The sequence below is a fragment of the Oncorhynchus nerka genome, linkage group LG1, assembly GCF_034236695.1.
Source record: "Oncorhynchus nerka isolate Pitt River linkage group LG1, Oner_Uvic_2.0, whole genome shotgun sequence".
NCBI classification, from domain to species: domain Eukaryota; kingdom Metazoa; phylum Chordata; class Actinopteri; order Salmoniformes; family Salmonidae; genus Oncorhynchus; species Oncorhynchus nerka.
Window position 1 is genome coordinate 4,406,437 of NC_088396.1, and position 19,803 is coordinate 4,426,239.

Below are 19,803 nucleotides of genomic sequence, written 5' to 3' on the forward strand. Positions count from 1 at the left end.
AGTTTGCCGAGGGGCGACTTTGTCTCGGGCCTAACACCCATGCCAATCCTCCAAACATGGGGTCCTCGAGCATTATCACTTATATGATGCATGCTGTAGAATGCGCTTCAAGGCAATCAGAAACAAGTATTCAGTAATACCATGGTATAAAGAGTCTTTATGGGTGTGTTATAAATAAAGCAAATAAGTCCAGAGGAGGTATGGTATATGGCCTGGATACAGTGCCTCGATGCAGCCCTTAGACATGGTATATTGGCAATATACCTGTCACGACTTCTGCAGAAGTAGATGCCTCTCCTTGTCCGGGCGGTGGTCGACGGTCTTCTAGCCATCGCCGATCCATTTTTAATTTCTATTTGTTTTATCTCATTTTCCCACACACCTGGTTCTAATTTACCTCATTATGTGTCGTGTATTTAACCCTCTGTTCCCCCGATTTCTTTCTGTGGTATTGTTTATTGTAAGTGCACATTTTGTTTGACTGGTGCGAGTCCGGTTATTGTGCCCATACTTTGTATTTCTAATGCCGTTGGTTTTACTATTAAACTGCTCCAGCTATTATCAAGTTTTACTCTCCTGCTTCTGACTTCCCTGCCACCAGATACGCACCCCTTACAATACCACAAACCCCTGAGCTGCCTTTATTGCTATTATAAACTTGTTACCAATGTAATTAGACCAGTCAATATATATTTTTGTGTCATACCCATGATATACGTTCTGATATAGCACGGCTTTCAGACAATCAGCATTCAGGGCTCAAACCATCCGGTTATAATTCAAAGTGTCAATAAATCGATTGGAAACGTTCCGCTGGTTTCTGAAGGTTCTCTCATGATCTACAGGTTACAGTAGGGTGTGAGAGGTATTTCGATGGGTTGATGGACCTGTGTGTGTGTGTCTGTGTCAGAACCAAGATGATTTGGAGAAGTCCAACCTGAGACTACCTCACCGGCTAGTCCTCTTCTGTTCCCATGTTGGAGACCAGAGCTTGATTACAACATGTTATCAATGGTGCCCACATTTTGTGGCTGATCTTTTAGCGGGGGAGTGGGTGAATGTGTCATAGACTTGACAGGGCCCAGCACTGTGCGGTATGGCTCGTTATATTGTTGTGTTTGTGTACTGAGGAACATGTAACTTGGTTCCAGAAGAAAGCCACTTTCAATTTCCTTATCCTGGTGGTTTTCATCAAGGTAATTGTTTCTTGCTGTAACATCATCCCCAGGCTATTGCTCACACAGCACATATAAGTCTGAGATACTGTATCCACCATTCAAAGTTGGGCTTATTGGGAGTGACCATAACATTCTATGGGATTAACCTTACTGAGTTAGGTATTTCCAGTTTATCTCCTTAAAATTTTATTTGAAATCGACCCTGAACCCTAAACTTAACCACACTGCTAACCTTATGCCTAACCCTAAACCTAACCCTAAACCCTAAACCCTAAACGCAAATTGTTGTTTATATACATTTTTGTGATATAGCCAATTTTTACTTTGCTATCTAGTGGAACCCATTCCCACTGGCTTCAAGGGAGAGAAAAAAACATGCCCTACCTTCCAGCTAGCTAATTAGCAAAGGACATAACTAACTAGCTAATGTCTCCTCCGAGAAGAAGAAAGACTACACCCTTTAAATCTGTGGTCGATGTGTGTCGCGCTTCTGGGAAAACTATGCGTAAGAGTTGGAAACAAACTATCTTTATTACCAAGACGTTGGAGCGATACGACAGGTGCACAAGGCACGTGGGGGAAAAGGCCAAGTTTGATGTTTGGTCCACCAGACCTTCCGCACATTTGTGCGGAAGTGTCTGAGAATGAGAATTGGTGTAATGTGACCAACATGACTTCACTTAAGAGCATATGCCATCCTTCAACACAGTATGTCACCGTTAATACATATTCAGCATAGTGGGTTATGTCACATTTGACATAGGTGATGATGTCACACGGTTATGCCACGTTTATGTAGTACCTTTTTTTTCACCTTTATTGAACCAACCACCTTTATTTTTGTTTACAACTTCGACCTGGCCAAGATAGAGCAAAGCAGCGCGACCCAAACAACATGAAGTTACACATGGGATAAACAAACATAGTCAATAACACAATAGAATAGTCTATATACAGTGTGTGCAAATGTAGTAAGATTAGGGAGGTAAGGCAATAAATAGGCCACAGTGGTGGAATAATTAGAATTGAGCAATTAAACACTGGAGTGATGGATGTAGGGGTGACCAGTGAAATATACCTGCTGGAGCGCGTGCTACGGGGGGGGTGCTGCTATGGTGACCAGTGAGCTGAGATGAGGCGGGGCTTTACCTAGCAAAGACTTAGAGATGACCTGGAACCAGTGGGTTTGGTGACGAATATGAAGAGAGGGCCAGCTAACGAGCATACAGGTCGCAGTGGTGGGTAGCGTCAGTATAGAGACAAAGTAGAGTATGCCACTTTGTTTACATACCCTACATTACCCATCTCATATGTATATACTGTACTCGATACCATCTACTACATCTTGCCTATGCCGTTCTGTACCATCACTCATTCATATATCTTTATGTACATATTCTTTATCCCTTTACAATTGTGTGTATAAGGTAATAGTTGTGGAATTGTTAGGTTAGATTACTCGTTGGTTATTACTGCATTGTCGGAACTAGAAGCACAAGCATTTCGTTACACTCGCATTAACATCTGCTAACCATGTGTATGTGACAAATACAATCTGATTTGATAGTATATGGGGCTTTGGTGACAAAACGGATGGCACTGTGATAGACTGCATCCAATTTGCTGAGTAGGGTGTTGGAGGCTATTTTGTAAATGACATCACCGAAGTCGAGGATCGGTAGTATAGTCAGTTTTACGAGGGTATGTTTGGCAGCATGAGTGAAGGATGCTTTGTTGTGAAATAGGAAGCCGATTCTAGATTTAATTTTGTATTGGAGATGCTTAATTTTTTTATATATTTGTAAAAAAAAATGTTTAACCTTTATTTAACTAGGCAAGTCAGTTAAGAACCAATTCTTATTTTCAATGACGGCCTAGGAACAGTGGGTTAACTGCCCTTTCAGGGGCAGAACGACAGATTTGTACCTTGTCAGCTCGGGGATTTGAACTTGCAACCTTCCGGTTACTAGTCCAACACTCTAACCACTAGGCTACCCTGCCGCCCCTTAATGTGTCTGGAAGGAGAGTTTACAGTCTAACCAGACACCCAGGTATTTGTAATTGTCCCCATATTCTAAGTCAGAACCTTCCAGAGTAGTGATGCTATAAGGGCTGGCGTGTGCGGGCAGCGATCGGTTGAAGAGCATGCATTTAGTTTTACTAGCATTTAAAAGTAGTTGGAGGCCACGGAAGGAGTGTTGTATGGCATTGAAGCTCGTCTGGAGGTTAGTTAACACAGTGTCCAAAGAAGGGCCAGAAGTATACAGAATGGTGTCGTCTGCATAGAGGTGGATCAGAGAATCACCAGCAGCAAGAGCGATCATTGATGTATACAGAGAAAAGAGTCGGCCCGAGAATTGAACCTCTGGTTTGGACAACAGGCTCTCCGATTTGACACACTGAACTCCATCCGAGAAGTAGTTGGTGAACCAGGCGGAGCAGTCATTTTAGAAACCAAGGCTGTTGAGTCTGCCGATAAGAATGTGGTGATTGACACAGTCAAAAGCCTTGGCCAGGTCGATGAATACGGCTGCACAGTATAGTCTTTTATCGATGGAGGTGCACCCATGACCAGCTCGGAAACCAGATTGCATAGTGGAGAAGCTACGGTGGGATTCGAAGTGGTCGGTGATCTGTTTGTTAACTTGACTTTCGAAAGGCAGGGCAGGATGGATATAGGTCTAGAGTGTCTCCCCCTTTGAAGAGAGGGATGATTGCGGTAGCTTTCCAATCTTTAGGGATCTCAGGCGATACGAGAGGTTGAACAGGCTAGTGATAGGGGTTTCCAGCTGGAAAGCTTCTGCGGGGGGGTGCAGAGCTGTTGGTCGGGGTAGCCAGGTGGAAAGCATGGCCAGCCGTAGAAGAATGCTTATCGAAATGATCTATTATAGTAGATTTATCAGTGGCGACAGTGTTTTCTAGCCTCAGTGCAGTGGGCAGCTGGGAGGAGGTGCTCTTTTTCTCCATGGACTTTACAGTGTCCCAAAACGTTTTGGAATTTGTGCTACGGGTTGCAAATTTCTGTTTGAAAAAGCTAGCCTTTGCTTTCCTAACTGCCTGTGTATCTTGATTCCTAACTTCCCTGAAAAGTTGCATATCGCGGGGGCAATTCGATGCTAATGCAGTACGCCACAGGATATTTTTGTGCTGGTAAAGGGCAGTCAGGTCTGGAGTGGACCAAGGGCTATATCTGTTCTCAGTTCTACATTTTTTGAATGGGGCATACTTATTTAAGATGTTGAGGAAAGCACTTTTAAAGAACAGCCAGGCATCCTCTACTGATGTGACCCGGGCCAGGTCGATTAGAAAGGCCTGCTCACTGAAGTGTTTTAGGGAGCATTTGACAGTGATGAGGGGTGGTCGTTTGACCACGGACCCATTACGGACGCAGGCAATGAGGCAGTGATCACTGAGATCCTGGTTGAAGACAGCAGAGGTGGATTTAGAGAGCAGGTTGGTCAGGATGATATCTATGAGGGTGCCTGTGATTAAGGATTTAGGGTTGCACCCTGTGAAGGCATTCTGAAGCTGAATGTAATTTAAAGCGTGACTGAAGCATTTAAATGGCATTGATCTCACTCTCTCTCTCTCGGTTTCCCTCTGCCTGTCTCTCCCCCCCTCCATCCAGGGTGATAACTCGTACGTCAAGGATCGCTGGTGTATGTTTGACGGCTTCATGGTCTTCTTCCTCTGGGTGTCTCTGGTGCTTCAGGTACAAATGTTGCGCTTCACGCTGTGTGTGTCCAAGACCTTGGTGAAATACGTCTTTGTTTTCATTAAAGTAGTTTGTACCCTGTGTGGGTGGAGTTTTGACTTTTGGGACTATTGCTTTGGTTTCATAATTCCAATCAATTTAAATTAAGTGCACGTAACGCATTTCAAAGAAAACAAAATCCGTATTTGTTTAACATTGGTCTGGTGTGTGCATTTGTGTGCATGTGTGTGTGCATTTGCATACACTTTACAACAGTGGTCTTCCAGGTACAGCACCTGTCTCAGTTCACAGCTCTCCCTCTCTCACCCAGGTGTTTGAGATAGCGGATGTTGTTGACCAGATGTCTCCCTGGGGCATGTTGAGAATCCCCAGAGCCCTCATCATGATCCGAGCCTTCAGGATCTACTTCCGCTTCGAGCTGCCACGCTCACGCATCACCAACATCCTCAAGTACGTAGGCTTCTATTAGGACGTGACGTTACCTGCGTAGGTTTATGAAATGTCATTTGAATTGGAACTATGTGCTTGGTTTATGGTTAACGTCAAATATCCTCTCTGTTTAGGCGATCAGGGGAACAGATCTGGAGTGTGTCGATATTCTTGCTCTTCTTCCTCCTTCTGTATGGAATTCTGGGAGTTCAGATGTTCGGAACGTTCAATCATCACTGTGTTACCAACGACACAACGAATGGGTAAGGTCCTCCATTTACAAAATGATTAGTGTATGAGACATGTTTATCTATGTTATCAATGATATCAGTGGGATAAACATACTGTAGGCTAAACTGACTGTGTGTATGCAACTTGTGACAGTGCGTCTGTCAATTTGGCGGTGAAATATGCCATGGTGCGTGTCTGTTGTACTGAGAGCCAGTCAGCTCATCCAGATCTTCAAACTTCTGCATCATGGACACTCTGGTCGGCGTTGGCTTTTTTTTTTCAAGAGTTTTGGTTTGGGGAAGGGATTGAAGTTAATTAAACAATGAGGTGATGTATGCCTTGCATCAGTAGTCCATCAGTCTAAACCGTGGAGTCGGATTAAGGGCGCACTTGGCCCAAAGATGTTTTTAGCATGGGCAGCACCATTGAAGTAGTCAACTAGGTGGGACATGTTATTGGTTAAGAAAGGATCATAGAATTCCATCCAGGTCAGCAGGGCGATCATTACTTAACCACAGGAGGCAGTAAATCATCAACCTTGGTTTTATACTTGTTCAGACTATACACACTCCAGCGCAGTATCAAATCAAATCAAATTTATTTATATAGCCCTTCGTACATTAGCTGATATCTCAAAGTGCTGTACAGAAACCCAGCCTAAAACCCCAAACAGCAAGCAATGCAGGTGTAGAAGCACGGTGGCTAGGAAAAACTCCCTAGAAAGGCCAAAACATAGGAAGAAACCTAGAGAGGAACCAGGCTATGTGGGGTGGCCAGTCCTCTTCTGGCTGTGCCGGGTGGAGATTATAACAGAACATGGCCAAGATGTTCAAATGTTCATAAATGACCAGCATGGTCGAATAATAATAAGGCAGAACAGTTGAAACTGGAGCAGCAGCACAGTCAGGTGGAAGTTGAAACTGGAGCAGCAGCATGGCCAGGTGGACTGGGGACAGCAAGGAGTCATCATGTCAGGTAGTCCTGGGGCATGGTCCTAGGGCTCAGGTCAGTTGAAACTGGAACAGCAGCATGGCCAGGTGGACTGGGGACAGCAAGGAGTCATCATGTCAGGTAGTCCTGGGGCATGGTCCTAGGGCTCAGGTCCTCCGAGAGAGAGAAAGAAAGAGAGAAGGAGAGAATTAGAGAACGCACACTTAGATTCACACAGGACACCGAATAGGACAGGAGAAGTACTCCAGATATAACAAACTGACCCCAGCCCCCCGACACATGAACTACTGCAGCATAAATACTGGAGGCTGAGACAGGAGGGGTCAGGAGACACTGTGGCCCCATCCGAGGACACCCCCGGACAGGGCCGAACAGGAAGGATATAACCCCACCCACTTTGCCAAAGCACAGCCCCCACACCACTAGAGGGATATCTTCAACCACCAACTTACCATCCTGAGACAAGGCTGAATATAGCCCACAAAGATCTCCGCCACGGCACAACCCAAGGGGGGGCGCCAACCCAGACAGGATGGCCACAACAGTGAATCAACCCACTCAGGTGACACACCCCCCAGGGACGGCATGAGAGAGCCCCAGTAAGCCAGTGACTCAGCCCCTGTAATAGGGTTAGAGGCAGAGAATCCCAGTGGAAAGAGGGGAACCGGCCAGGCAGAGACAGCAAGGGCGGTTCGTTGCTCCAGAGCCTTTCCGTTCACCTTCCCACTCCCCGGCCAGACTACACTCAATCATATGACCCACTGAAGAGATTTCAGTAAAGACTTAAAGGTTGAGACCGAGTTTGCGTCTCTGACATGGGTAGGCAGACCGTTCCATAAAAATGGAGCTCTATAGGAGAAAGCCCTGCCTCCAGCTGTTTGCTTAGAAATTCTAGGGACAATTAGGAGGCCTGCGTCTTGTGACCGTAGCGTACGTGTAGGTATGAACGGCAGGACCAAATCAGAGAGATAGGTAGGAGCAAGCCCATGTAATGCTTTGTAGGTTAGCAGTAAAATCTTGAAATCAGCCCTTGCTTTGAAAGGAAGGCAGTGTAGAGAGGCTAGCACTGGAGTAATATGATCAAATTTTTTGGTTCTAGTCAGGATTCTAGCAGCCGTATTTAGCACTAACTGAAGTTTATTTAGTGCTTTATCCGGGTAGCCGGAAAATAGAGCATTGCAGTAGTCTAACCTAGAAGTGACAAAAGAATGGATTAATTTTTCTGCATCATTTTTGGACAGAAAGTTTCTGATTTTTGCAATGTTACGTAGATGGAAAAAAGCTGTCCTCGAAATGGTCTTGATATGTTCTTCAAAAGAGAGATCAGGGTCCAGAGTAACGCCGAGGTCCTTCACTGTTTTATTTGAGACGACTGTACAACCATTAAGATTAATTGTCAGATTCAACAGAAGATCTCTTTGTTTCTTGGGACCTAGAACAAGCATCTCTGTTTTGTCCGAGTTTAATAGTAGAAAGTTTGCAGCCATCCACTTCCTTATGTCTGAAACACATGCTTCTAGCGAGGGCAATTTTGGGGCTTCACCATGTTTCATTGAAATGTACAGCTGTGTGTCATCCGCATAGCAGTGAAAGTTTACATTATGTTTTCGAATAACATCCCCAAGAGGTCAAATATATAGTGAAAACAATAGTGGTCCTAAAACAGAACCTTGAGGAACACTGAAATTTACAGTTGTTTTGTCAGAGGACAAACCATTCACAGAGACAAACTGATATCTTTCCGACAGATAAGATCTAAACCAGGCCAGAACATGTCCGTGTAGAGCAATTTGGGTTTCCAATCTCTCCAAAAGAATGTGGTGATCGATGGTATCAAAAGCAGCACTAAGGTCTAGGAGCACGAGGACAGATGCAGAGCCTCAGTCCGATGCCATTAAAATGTAATTTACCACCTTCACAAGTGCCGTCTCAGTGCTACGATGGGGTCGAAAACCAGACTGAAGCATTTCGTATACATTGTTTGTCTTCAGGAAGGCAGTGAGTTGCTGCGCAACAGCCTTCTCTAAAATTTTTGAGAGGAATGGAAGATTCGATATAGGCCGATTAGTTTTTTATATTTTCTGGGTCAAGGTTTGGCTTTTTCAAGAGAGGCTTTATTACTGCCACTTTTAGTGAGTTTGGTACACATCCAGTGGATAGAGAGCCGTTTATTATGTTCAACATAGGAGGGCCAAGCACAGGAAGCAGCTCTTTCAGTAGTTAGTTGGAATAGGGTCCAGTATGCAGCTTGAAGGTTTAAAGGCCATGATTATTTTCATCATTGTGTCAAGAGATATAGTACTAAAACACTTGAGCGTCTCTCTTGATCCTAGGTCCTGGCAGAGTTGTGCAGACTCAGGACAACTGAGGTTTGGAGGAATACGCAGGTTTAAAGAGGAGTCTGTAATTTGCTTTCTAATAATCATAATCTTTTCTCAAAGAAGTTCATGAATTTATCACTGCTAAAGTGAAAGTCATCCTCTTTTGGGGAATGCTGCTTTTTAGTTAGCTTTGCGACAGTATCAAAAAGGAATTTCGGATTGTTCTTATTTTCCTCAATTAAGTTAGAAAAATAGGATGATCGAGCAGCAGTAAGGGCTCTTCGGTACTGCACGGTACCGTCCTTCCAAGCTAGTCGGAAGACTTCCAGTAGGTGGTGGTATGCGTCTTTTCAGTTTATTTATGATCTGCCAATACACTCATAGGACAAGAAGTTGACAAATGGAGCTCTTAATGGCGTTGCCCATGTTGTATGTGTAAGTGTGAGTTTGTATACATCCATGTGAGTTTATTTGTGCTCTGTGCATGGTGTGTGTGTAGGTGTTTAATATTTGTATACAGATGATGAGTAAGTGGTGACGAGGAGAACAGAAACCACAGTGGGGGAACAAAAGAAACCATCACAGTTAGAGCTGCGAGACAGAGCGAGCCCTAATCATAATCATTAACGTTGTGTATTGTCTGGGATTTATATTTAAATCCTCTACTCTGCCATCGATCTGTCCATCTCCGCTTGTTGACAAGTGCTCTCCTGCTCCAGGGACACTGCATACATTGACTACTTTCAGATGAAATAGAAGGCACAGAATTACATTTCACATGAATAAATCCTTCCCCTTTCAGAAGTGGTTTAGCTGGTGTATTTGTGATTTGGTTATTATTGGGCTAGTTTGTGTCAACCCCCCTGATGTGTGGGTTTAAGTGGGGTGCTTTAATAATAATAATTCAACTTTCATAGCGCATTTCATTACAGACAGAATCTCAAAGTGCTTGTTCATATAGGCTACAGCAGTAGCTAGATCAGCTAGATCAAGTCTGTTTGAGTGTTTCTTGAAGCCTCCAGATGAGCAGACGCAGTCATGAGAGGATCTGGAAGCTAGATGGTCAGCGGAGGGGATGGTCATGGTCAGGTCAGCATGTCCAAGGGAAACCAGGTAGGCAGGCAGCTCGATGTCATCAAGACATCTCCGCCATCTGCAGATTCTCTGTATTTGGACTGTGATGAAGTTTAAGCTCCCCACAGAGTACAGCCCACTCCTTTCTTCAGAGGTTTCCTCCTGAGTACCAACTCTGCATGCATAGCCTCCTCTTGGATCACCGTCGGTGGAAACCAACCCAAAGTCAGTAGGTGTAATTCAAATGAAAACACACAGAGGCTAGCTAGCTTTAGTTATCTTGATTTTCATCCATTTATGAGCAGGAGTCTAATTCATGATGTCAAGACTTGCTCGGCACTCATTTAGTTATTGTACAAATATTGACATAATTTGAATAAATATGTACAGAATTGACATGAGCTCTCTGCCTAGGCTGCCACGAGGCGCCATGGCAACTCTAAAACCTTTAGACATGTTTTATGCGGGTTAGTCTAACAGGCCACATGCCTTTGGCACAAAGTCACAGACTTCCTCCAGTCATTCACACAGAACAGAGGGGATTTGTGTTGAGATTGAAAGCGCAATGTGTAGGAGGAATTTGACTGGGGTGGGTACTTGTGTGTGGATGAAAAAGGGCTCCTGGATGTGCAGACAAAATGGGTTTCTTCACCTATTCCATATGAGAGATTATTCACATTGACCTTGGCCTTTTGGTGAATTGAATGAAACATATTGTGAAATATGTCAATTAGTCCTTATTGTGCGTTGGTATCCCAGGCTCTTTGGGAAGAGTAGTTACGTCTGGTTAACGTTAATATTGGAATTGCCAGGGACTAGGGCTGTGCGGGGACCGTATTACCGCCACAACGGCAGTCATGAGTCATGGTACGTCATGAAAGTTGATTCACGGTAATCTCCTTTTATGCACCGAGGACATGCGTTGGCAGTATCCAACTCACTAATGGCCTGGTACTCAGGGTTCTATTGTCCTTCTAACCACTCTGACATTAATGCAATCATTTAAAACTCACCTCACTGTGTTTGATCAATTGGAAGAAGGAAGATAAAAAAAACAGCTTGCCACTGAGTGGAAAATATGGTCAGATAAAAAAAAACAGCTTGCCACTGAGTGGAAAATATGGTCATTGTGGATGTTGTTTCAAAGCCTAACAACGAAATGGACAGCGCTTTCTAAGGTGATGATTCATTCAAAACACCCATACACATATTAGAGCTTATACATATGCATAAGCCTATATATGAGCCCAAGCCTAAAAAGAATATATAAAAAAATAACGATTGTGCCGTTTGTTATACAATACATATTCTACCGCATATTACTCACTGCAGAAATATATTTGGAAAACTGATTAAATATGTCTTTAATTGGTCTGGCCTATATTCCAAAATAAAACCAATTCTAGTAATTGCCATCTAGTGTGGACTGTATTATTATGCATACTGGATGGACTAGTTACCTTATGCTAATATCTAAAGTGTCTATTCATGAGTCTGGGAGAGAACTTATAGGCCTAGCTGATGCAGTTGGTTCATTGATTGTCCAGGGTGGCGTACAGAGTTAGCCTACAATTAGTGAATTTGATTTTGAATAGCGTAGTAGGGATTTTAAAAAATGATTTCATAATTAATAGGGTGACACATTAGACTACCTTAAGCTACAGAATATCTCACCACTGTGCGTTTCCATCTCCTACCCTCACTCCTTCATTACTTTCTCAAGCATGCAGAGAGACCAACTGTCAACAGTTTAATGAAATATGTTTCATTGTGAAAACTTGTTCACTTGCTTTCCCAAATGAAGCCTGTTCCTGCAGGGTTGGGGAGCCCGTGGCGTACAGAGTTTGGGCGGGAATATCACCTGTCGTGCATCGAGAGGCTGCATACTCTTCAAACAGTGGTTGATGCATGGAGTGAAATAACCAACAGGCGGGAAAGAGGCTTCCATTCACTGTTGGAGAAGCTGCACTGCTTCTTCATCTGCATAGGCAGATGACATCTAATCAAATCACATTTTATTGGTTACATACACATATTTAGCAGATGTTAATACGGGTGTAGCGAAATGCTTGTATTCCTAGCTCCAACAGTGCAGTAGTATCTAGCAATTCACAACAATGCACAGTGCCCGGCCCGCTAGTGCACAATAGGACAAGGACATCCCTGCCGGCCAAACATTCCCCTATCCCGGACGGTGCTGTGCCAATTGTGCACCGCCCCGTGGGTCTCCCGGTCGCGGCCGGCTGCGACAGAGCCTGGACTCGAACCCAGAATCTCTAGTGGCACAGCTAGCTCTGCGATACAGTGCCTTAGACCACTGCTCCACTCGGGAGGCCCACACCGAGGAACTTGAAGTTTTCACCTTCTCTACTGCGGTCCTGTCGAAGGGGATAGGGGCTTGCTCCTTCTGCTGTTTCCTGAAGTCCACGATCAACTCCTTCATTTTGTTGACGTTGAGGAAGAGGTTCTTTTCCTGTCACCTCTCCGCCAGGGCCCTCATCTCCTCCCTGTAGGCTGTCTCATCATTGTTGGTAATCAAGTCTATTACTGTTGTGTCATCTGCAAATTTGATGATTGAGTTGGAGGCCTGCGTTGCCACGCGGTCATGTATGAACAGGGTGTGCAGGAGGTGGCTGAGCACAGACCCTTGTAGGGCCCCTGTGTTGAGGATCGGCGAAGTGGGGGTGTTGTCTCCTACTTTCACCACCTGGGGGCGGCTGATCAGGAAGTCCAGGACCCAGTTGCACAGGGCGAGGTTCAGACCCAGGGCCCCAAGCTTAATTATGATGAGTTACCGCCGCTCTGATATCCAAAACACAAATTTTTTTCTGGGCTAATAATGTAAGAAATAACACACGAAAAAAAGAAAATACTGAAAAGTTGCTTAGGAGCTAGAAGCAGAGCTGCCATGTCTGTCGACGCCGTCTTTCCCCTGCCCCTGTTCCTTCCCATTTGATAGTGGGCCATTCTAAATCAAAATTAATTTGACATATTAGTAAAGACTATTATATTGAGAATTGTCTGATTTGGTGATAATATGATCACTTGATAAGAGAACAGTGTGTGCAGCCTGAGGCAAGGAACAGAGCGCAATATTTTTTCCCGACTTTCTCAAATCATCAATAGCCTGTAGTCGCATCATGCAACCCATATGTGTTTTGATTTCTATGACATTCTTAGGTTTATCATTAACAACTAAAGGTTCCAAATAACTCTACATTTTACATAGCCTATATGACCTGTTTCAAATGATTAACATAGACTACATATGCACACTCGCTTCGGAATGGGAAAAATATTCTATTTTATTCAGCTAAGTTCAATTATATTCTTCTTACTATATAATCATATAAACACAGGACTTATAAGCATATCTTGTCAGCTAAATCAACAAGCCTTCAGCCTATGGCATGCCACATAGCCATATAACATACCGTAATAGGCCAACTCATATTCTGTTAATCTGAAATACATTTTCTTCATACCATAATGTTTCTTTAGACCTGCCTAAAATAAACAAATGGATTCATTATGGTGTTTATCAAATAGATTTATTAGAGTTAAAATGTCGATGTTCCATAGGCACACATCAGCAGCTTGTATGTGGAGACCCGTATGTTAATTAACGGTCAATTACCGTGAGACCGGCAATTCCTTTGCATGACAATAACTGGCTGACAAAATATCATGACCTACCAGGGACCTCATGATACTATATTATCACAGTACTTAGGTGCCGATTCGACGTGTTGCAAGTCTCACAAATTTTATATGTATTGAATCTCCATTAAGTTACAGTTCATTTTTGTTACAGATTTTGTGAAACTAATCCCAGATCTGGTTTTACTTTTATCTCAGTAAATGTTCTGTGACACACTATTACTGGACCTTTAACCCACCGTTTGAGCTTTAATTTATCATGTCTGTGTTGTGAAGAAAGGTGATTTATTTTATAACGTGTTAGCCATTATCCGAGTCTCTATAATTAGCTGTATCTGGATTCACCGCTAGGCCTTTGATTGCCCCTTTTGTGATATGGCAATAAATTATCCCTGCTCATCCCTGAGCCCTAATAAACATTGTGGATGAATGTCTGGCGGGCCAATTTGAAGGCATTCATTTTCATTAGAGATGTCAAGCGGCTCCTGGAATAACACCTGCGGCAAAAGTGAAAGGTTGGGGGGGGGGCTGGCTGTGTGTGTGTGTCCAATTGGTGCTGTTGGTGTGCCAATGTCTCATATTCATAGCTTGTCTATTTTACAACTAAAATTCATTTACCAGAAGATTGCCATATACACTTGCGCTCACTATTCTAAAGGTTCGATAGTGTAGATGATTTTAGCCAGCAGTCCATGTTAAGTGAGTTTTACCCCTCGTCATTTCTCCGTCAATACTCTATATTACGGAGCGAAATTTGGCACACCAGTTGAGAACTCAATTCCCTAAATGGTCAGCAGATGATGGCGCGATCCGCTTGCTAGTTATCCTCTTGGAAGGATGGGTAGAAATGTTGTATTCTCCCGTAGGGATTTTTTAGGAAGACATATAAGAAATTCCACTAAGTTGTCTACGGTGACACTCGAATGTCAGAGAAAGGTTTAAATACGGTGCTTTCGGAAAGTATTCACACCTCTTTACTTTTTTACATTTTGTTGTTTTAAAGCCTGCATTTAAAATTGTTTAAATTTTGATTGTATCTACACACCAAAACCCCGAATTTTGTTTGTAGAAAATACTCTAAGTTAATAACATTTGAAAATCTGAAATGTCTTGAGTCAGCCCCTAAGTTATGGCAAGCCTAAATAAGTTCAGGACTACACATTTTCTTAACAAATCACATAATAAGCTGCATGGACTCATTCTGAGTTCAATAATAGTGGTTAAAATGATTTTTGAATGATTACCCCATCTACGTACCCCACGCATACAATTATCTGTAAGGTCTCTCAATTGAGTAGTGAATTTCAATTACAGATTCAACCACAAAGACCAGGAAGGTTTTTCAATACCTCGCAATGAAGTGAACCGATTGGTACAGGCGTCCTTCCTAACTCAGTTGCCGGAGAGGAAGGAAACTCCTCAGGGATTTTAAAACAGTTACAGAGTTTAATGGTTTTGATATGAGAAAACTGAGGCTAGCTAGCTAACTCATCTCAGCAAAAAAAGAAACGTTCTCTCACTGTCAACTGCATTTATTTTCAGCAAACTTAACATGTGTAAATATTTGTATGAACATTCAACAACTGAGACATAAACTGTACAAGTTCCACAGACATGACTAACAGAAATAGATTGTGTCCCTTTGAATTTTTTTATTTATATTTTTATTTAACTTTTATGTAACCAGGTAGGACAGTTGAGAAGTTGAGATCCGGGCTCTGACATTTCTGTCTTGCAGGAAATCACACACAGAATGAGCAGTATGGCTGGTGGCATTGTCATGCTGGAGGGTCATGTCATTCCTGGTATAACTCGGGCAGTTGTTGTTGCCATCCTGTACCTGTCCCGCAGGTGTGATGTTCGGATGTACCGATCCTGTGCAGGTGTTGTTACACGTGGTCTGCCACTGAGAGGACAATCAGCTGTCCGTCCTGTCTCCCTGTCGTGCTGTCTTAGGGGTCTCACAATACGGACATTGCAATTTATTGCCCTGGCCGCATGTGCAGTCCTCATGCACTCCTTGCAGCATGCCTAAGGACGTTCATGCAGATGAGCAGGGACCCTGGTCATCTTTCTTTTGGTATTTTTCAGAGTCAGTAGAAAGGCCTCTTTATTACCCTAACTTTTCATAACTGTGACTATAATTGCCTACAGTCTATAAGCTGTTAGTGTCTTAACGACCGTTCCACAGGTGCATGTTCATTAATTGTTTATGGTTAATTGAACAAGCATGGGAAACAGTGTTTAAACCCTTTACAATGAAGATCTGTGAAGTTATTTGGATTTTTACGAATTATCTTTGAAAGACAGGGTCCTGAAAAAGGGACTTTTCTGTTTTTGCTGAGTTTATTTCATGAAATATATATCTAGCTAGGTAGCTATCAATATTTAAACATGATCTAACCTAGCTAGCTGTTAGCTAACCTGTGTTCAAAGTATAACGTTGTTAGCTAGACACAAGCAGAACGATGGATAGAATGATATGTAGAACAAGGCATCCAAAGTCTATTAGCTAATCAACCTCATTTGGTCTATTTTAACTAAACCTAGCTAGCTAGCTAACATTAACACCTGTAAGTGACAGACCATTGAAGATTGACTTCCTTGTCCATAGATGCTGTATACTGTACCACGTTTTGTAAAGAATGGCCCTTTAGCTCCGGAGAGAGGGCAATTTAACTGGTTTATAAAAAATGTGCAGATAATCCATCATGGGGAAGTTAGGTGCTGTGTAATGCAAATCTATGCATTTGTAAATAATTATGTAGTTCATAAGTTTGTTATGTAATTGTAAGACCTTTTTACAATTGGTCTAGTGCAGACATTTTTGGCCCACGACCCCATTTTGATATCGGGGCTTCCAAGTGGCCCAGTGGTCTAAGACACTGCATCTCAGTGCTAGAGGCACTGGTTGTCTGTAGTGACAGGTTGTCTGTCACTACAGACAACCTGGTTCGAATCCAGACTGTATCACAAACGGCTGTGATTGGGAGTCCCATAGGGCGGGGCACAATTGGCCCAGTGTCGTCCGAGTTTGGCCGGTGTACGCCGTCATTGTAAATAAGAATTTATTCTTAACTGACTTGCCTAGTCAGGGGCGGCAGGGTAGCCGGGGGCGGCAGGGTAACCAGGGTAGTCAGTTAACCCACTGTTCCTAGGCCGTCATTGAAAATAATAATTTGTTCTTAACTGACTTGCCTAGTTAAATAAAGATAAAATAAAAAAATAAAGTTTCAATTAAGAACAAATATATAATATCTGAATATTCTTGCGAACCCAACCATGTGAAAATAAATGATGTAATTAACAGCCAATTTTTACTGTTTTAATTGGGGCTATGGCCGTCAATTGCAAAACATTGTAACAGTATTTCTGATTGTCAACTCACCATCATATACTTTTAATGTGGGGCTATGACAGTCAATTGCAAATTAGTCTGACTTAATTAATATTATCTCACTAATGAGATGGGTGTGCTTGATGCATGTCGCATTGGAGCATCTCAAAGTCAGGGGGCGTGTTCGTCAGTGCACACCTCATCTTTCCTGTCTGATCCAACCTGGATCGAAATCTGTTTTCAATGCAAATGAGAGCACTGAATCAGCGTACCGTGACTTTTAATGCACAGTATTCCCTTTGAGTCAGGAACCAAAACGTCTCTATAATGTCCCGTGAATGAGTTGTCTTCAGCATTCGGTCACGTGACAGCTCGATCAGCTTTTCGATTTCACTTATCGGCATATCTACTGTCTACTGAGCCAGAATCACAGTCAAATGGATTTAGCTGATTCGGTCACTCATCTGTAGAATGTTTTTGTATTTCCCCTGCATGCTTGCCTTCAGTTTCCCAAATATGTCTGTTACACAGAAAGTCAAGAGTCCGTTTTTTTTTTTACATCCATTGCAAATGACAACAGTTCCTCTCTCAATTTGAAAAATCTTTCCAACACTCCCCCTTGATAACCATCAAGGCTTGGTGTGATTTACATTTTTTTTTGGTCGGGCTCTTATCCCATAAGTCCACGTAGTTTTGTGAACTGGCGTGCAGAATGTAGTTTACAATCAAAATTACCTGCTGCATATCTCCACGCTCAGCACTTTTTCCGCCAGTTGCTCTCGGTGTATCCATTATAGCTCAGTGGGTGTATCATCCAAAACATCCATATGGCAGAGGGAGACACATTCATAACCTGGAGTGCAGAGGCCTTCCCGCCGTCCCGTGATAGATGGAGCCCCATCTGTGCAAAAACCCACCATTCGATCCCATGGAATCTGTTTTTCGTGAACAATATGTCCTCGTGAATAGCATCACCGACAGGTAGTGAACAAAAGTCAATGTATCTTGGCCCTTACAGCTAACGTCCATTTGGAGAGCATGAGGTGGGAAGTTTTTGAGTTGTTCAGTCAGTTTCCTCTTGATTTTCTAGCTATAGCATCAGTTCTTAGTTTCACAGTGTTAACTGACAAATGTATTGATGTGAGTTTCTGTGCCTCTGCCTCTTCCTCCCCACACATTGTTCTCACCATATCAATTGCGGCCGATAATATCAAAGGCTCTGCAATAGTGTGTGGTTTCATAGTGTAGCGGGCTTAGCCGTTCACCATGGGAATGATTCAAGATCAACGGTCAAGTGCAGTCTTTTCCCACGATCTAAGGGCGCTCTCTGGTTGAATTTTGTGCTGTTAAAAATCTGTACCATTTTGAAAATCGACCACTTTAGGCTGCCATTGATAGCCATGATGTTTTATGCCATTTCAATTAGTTATAATACAGAGTAATAATGTTTGGTGGCCGGACTTGTTATTATCAGACCTTCTAGAAAAAACGCCCCCTGGAAATGATTAAAAATAACTGTTTTAAGTGAAATATTAGCTTTTGCTGGGAGTTTAAAAAAAGCAAATATGAAAAAAGCTACAGAAGTTCTATCAACACATTGCCAGAGAGTAATAGGATACGGCATGTGTCAAAATTGATTGATTGCTGACCTTATGACCTGATGACATGTACAGAATATGTGCCCCCGCCCCGCCCCCCCTGTTCGTGTGGTCATGTGTTAGAGGGTGTTTGAACTTTTGGGGCCCATGCCCCCCCCCCCCCCCCAGTTTTATCTCCCTTATGGTTGTTATCTATGAAGCAGGAATGTCTGGGGCTATAGATAGCGCTGGGGCCTCAGCATTATAAATGTCCAGAACAAGCCATTTTTAAGACCTGAATATTAAGCATCTAAAAATATGTCTACAAGGGGAATTCTCGGAGTGCTCTGTAGCTCATGTCACGAACCCAACGCCAAAAGCTTGGAGGATATTTTGGTAGAGGCTCCCGAATGTTTTAACGGATTTCTGTGCCATATTTCCGTACATACTACGGTTAAGATATTCACAGACAGCGTGTCCCAACCCTTTTATCGTGCAGAACCCGAGCCTTTTTCTCTAGCGCTAAGGATGCGAGAATGGCTTAAAATAAGGCTAGCTTTGTGTCAAATGGAACGTGCCCTGAGTGCTTCAAGGCTGCCAGGATATGCGTTGGAAGAACAAGTCTGTGGACGTCAGGATCTAATGGCCCTGAGAGTCACATCCATGGGTTATACCCCGGACTCCAGAGTGACAATTTTAGCATGTGAACAATTTGACAGGTCAAATGCTACGAAAACAGGCAGTCCATATGTATCCTCCAAAGCATGCAAGGATGTAAATTTTTTTCAAATAATGTTCAGTTTTAAATGGCGCGATTACCACATTTTCCGAACCCTGATGAATAAGCTGGACAGTCTTTTCGAAAATCGTGAACAATTACGGCGATGGCCTAGGTTATCGTTGAGACATACCCCGGAACAACATAGGTTATCGTTGAGACATACACCGGAACAACAACAAGTTCGAAGGCGGATCTTTCCCTGGCAGGAAAGTGGACAGAGCTTTGACGGAGCGCGGAAAAGACTTTGTGATGGGGAATTGGAAACGGATAATGTTCAGGGCTAACAGGACCCCATATATCTGTAAGAAATAGTTAAAATAAATGTTGAATTATAACGTGTGTTAAAATGTAGGTGTTAATTTTTGAAAATGTATACCCCCATTTAACTAAGGGGTAGCGCTTTTTCTCTCAAGCTAGGGTCTGGCGCAGACAACTGTAAGATCTGAAAAAAAACATGTATTATTTTATAGTCTATTCCTACATTGGGTATGTTATGAACATTACGTTTTATTAAAGTTTGTAATAATGTACAAAGACCTGCATCCAAGG

At 42.9% G+C, this 19,803-nt stretch overlaps 1 protein-coding gene across 2 annotated transcripts in view; it reads left to right on the top strand.

Moving 5' to 3' along the window:
* The window catches only part of nalcn (sodium leak channel, non-selective), a 291,484-nt gene that overhangs the window by 13,834 nt on the left and 257,847 nt on the right, over window positions 1–19,803 (top strand). For both annotated transcript variants that reach the window (XM_029647141.2, XM_029648174.2), the window contains exons 5-7: window positions 4,807–4,890; window positions 5,204–5,343; window positions 5,457–5,585. In XM_029647141.2, the coding sequence (XP_029503001.1) occupies window positions 4,807–4,890; window positions 5,204–5,343; window positions 5,457–5,585 (353 nt within the window). The remainder of the gene's footprint in view (window positions 1–4,806; window positions 4,891–5,203; window positions 5,344–5,456; window positions 5,586–19,803) is intronic.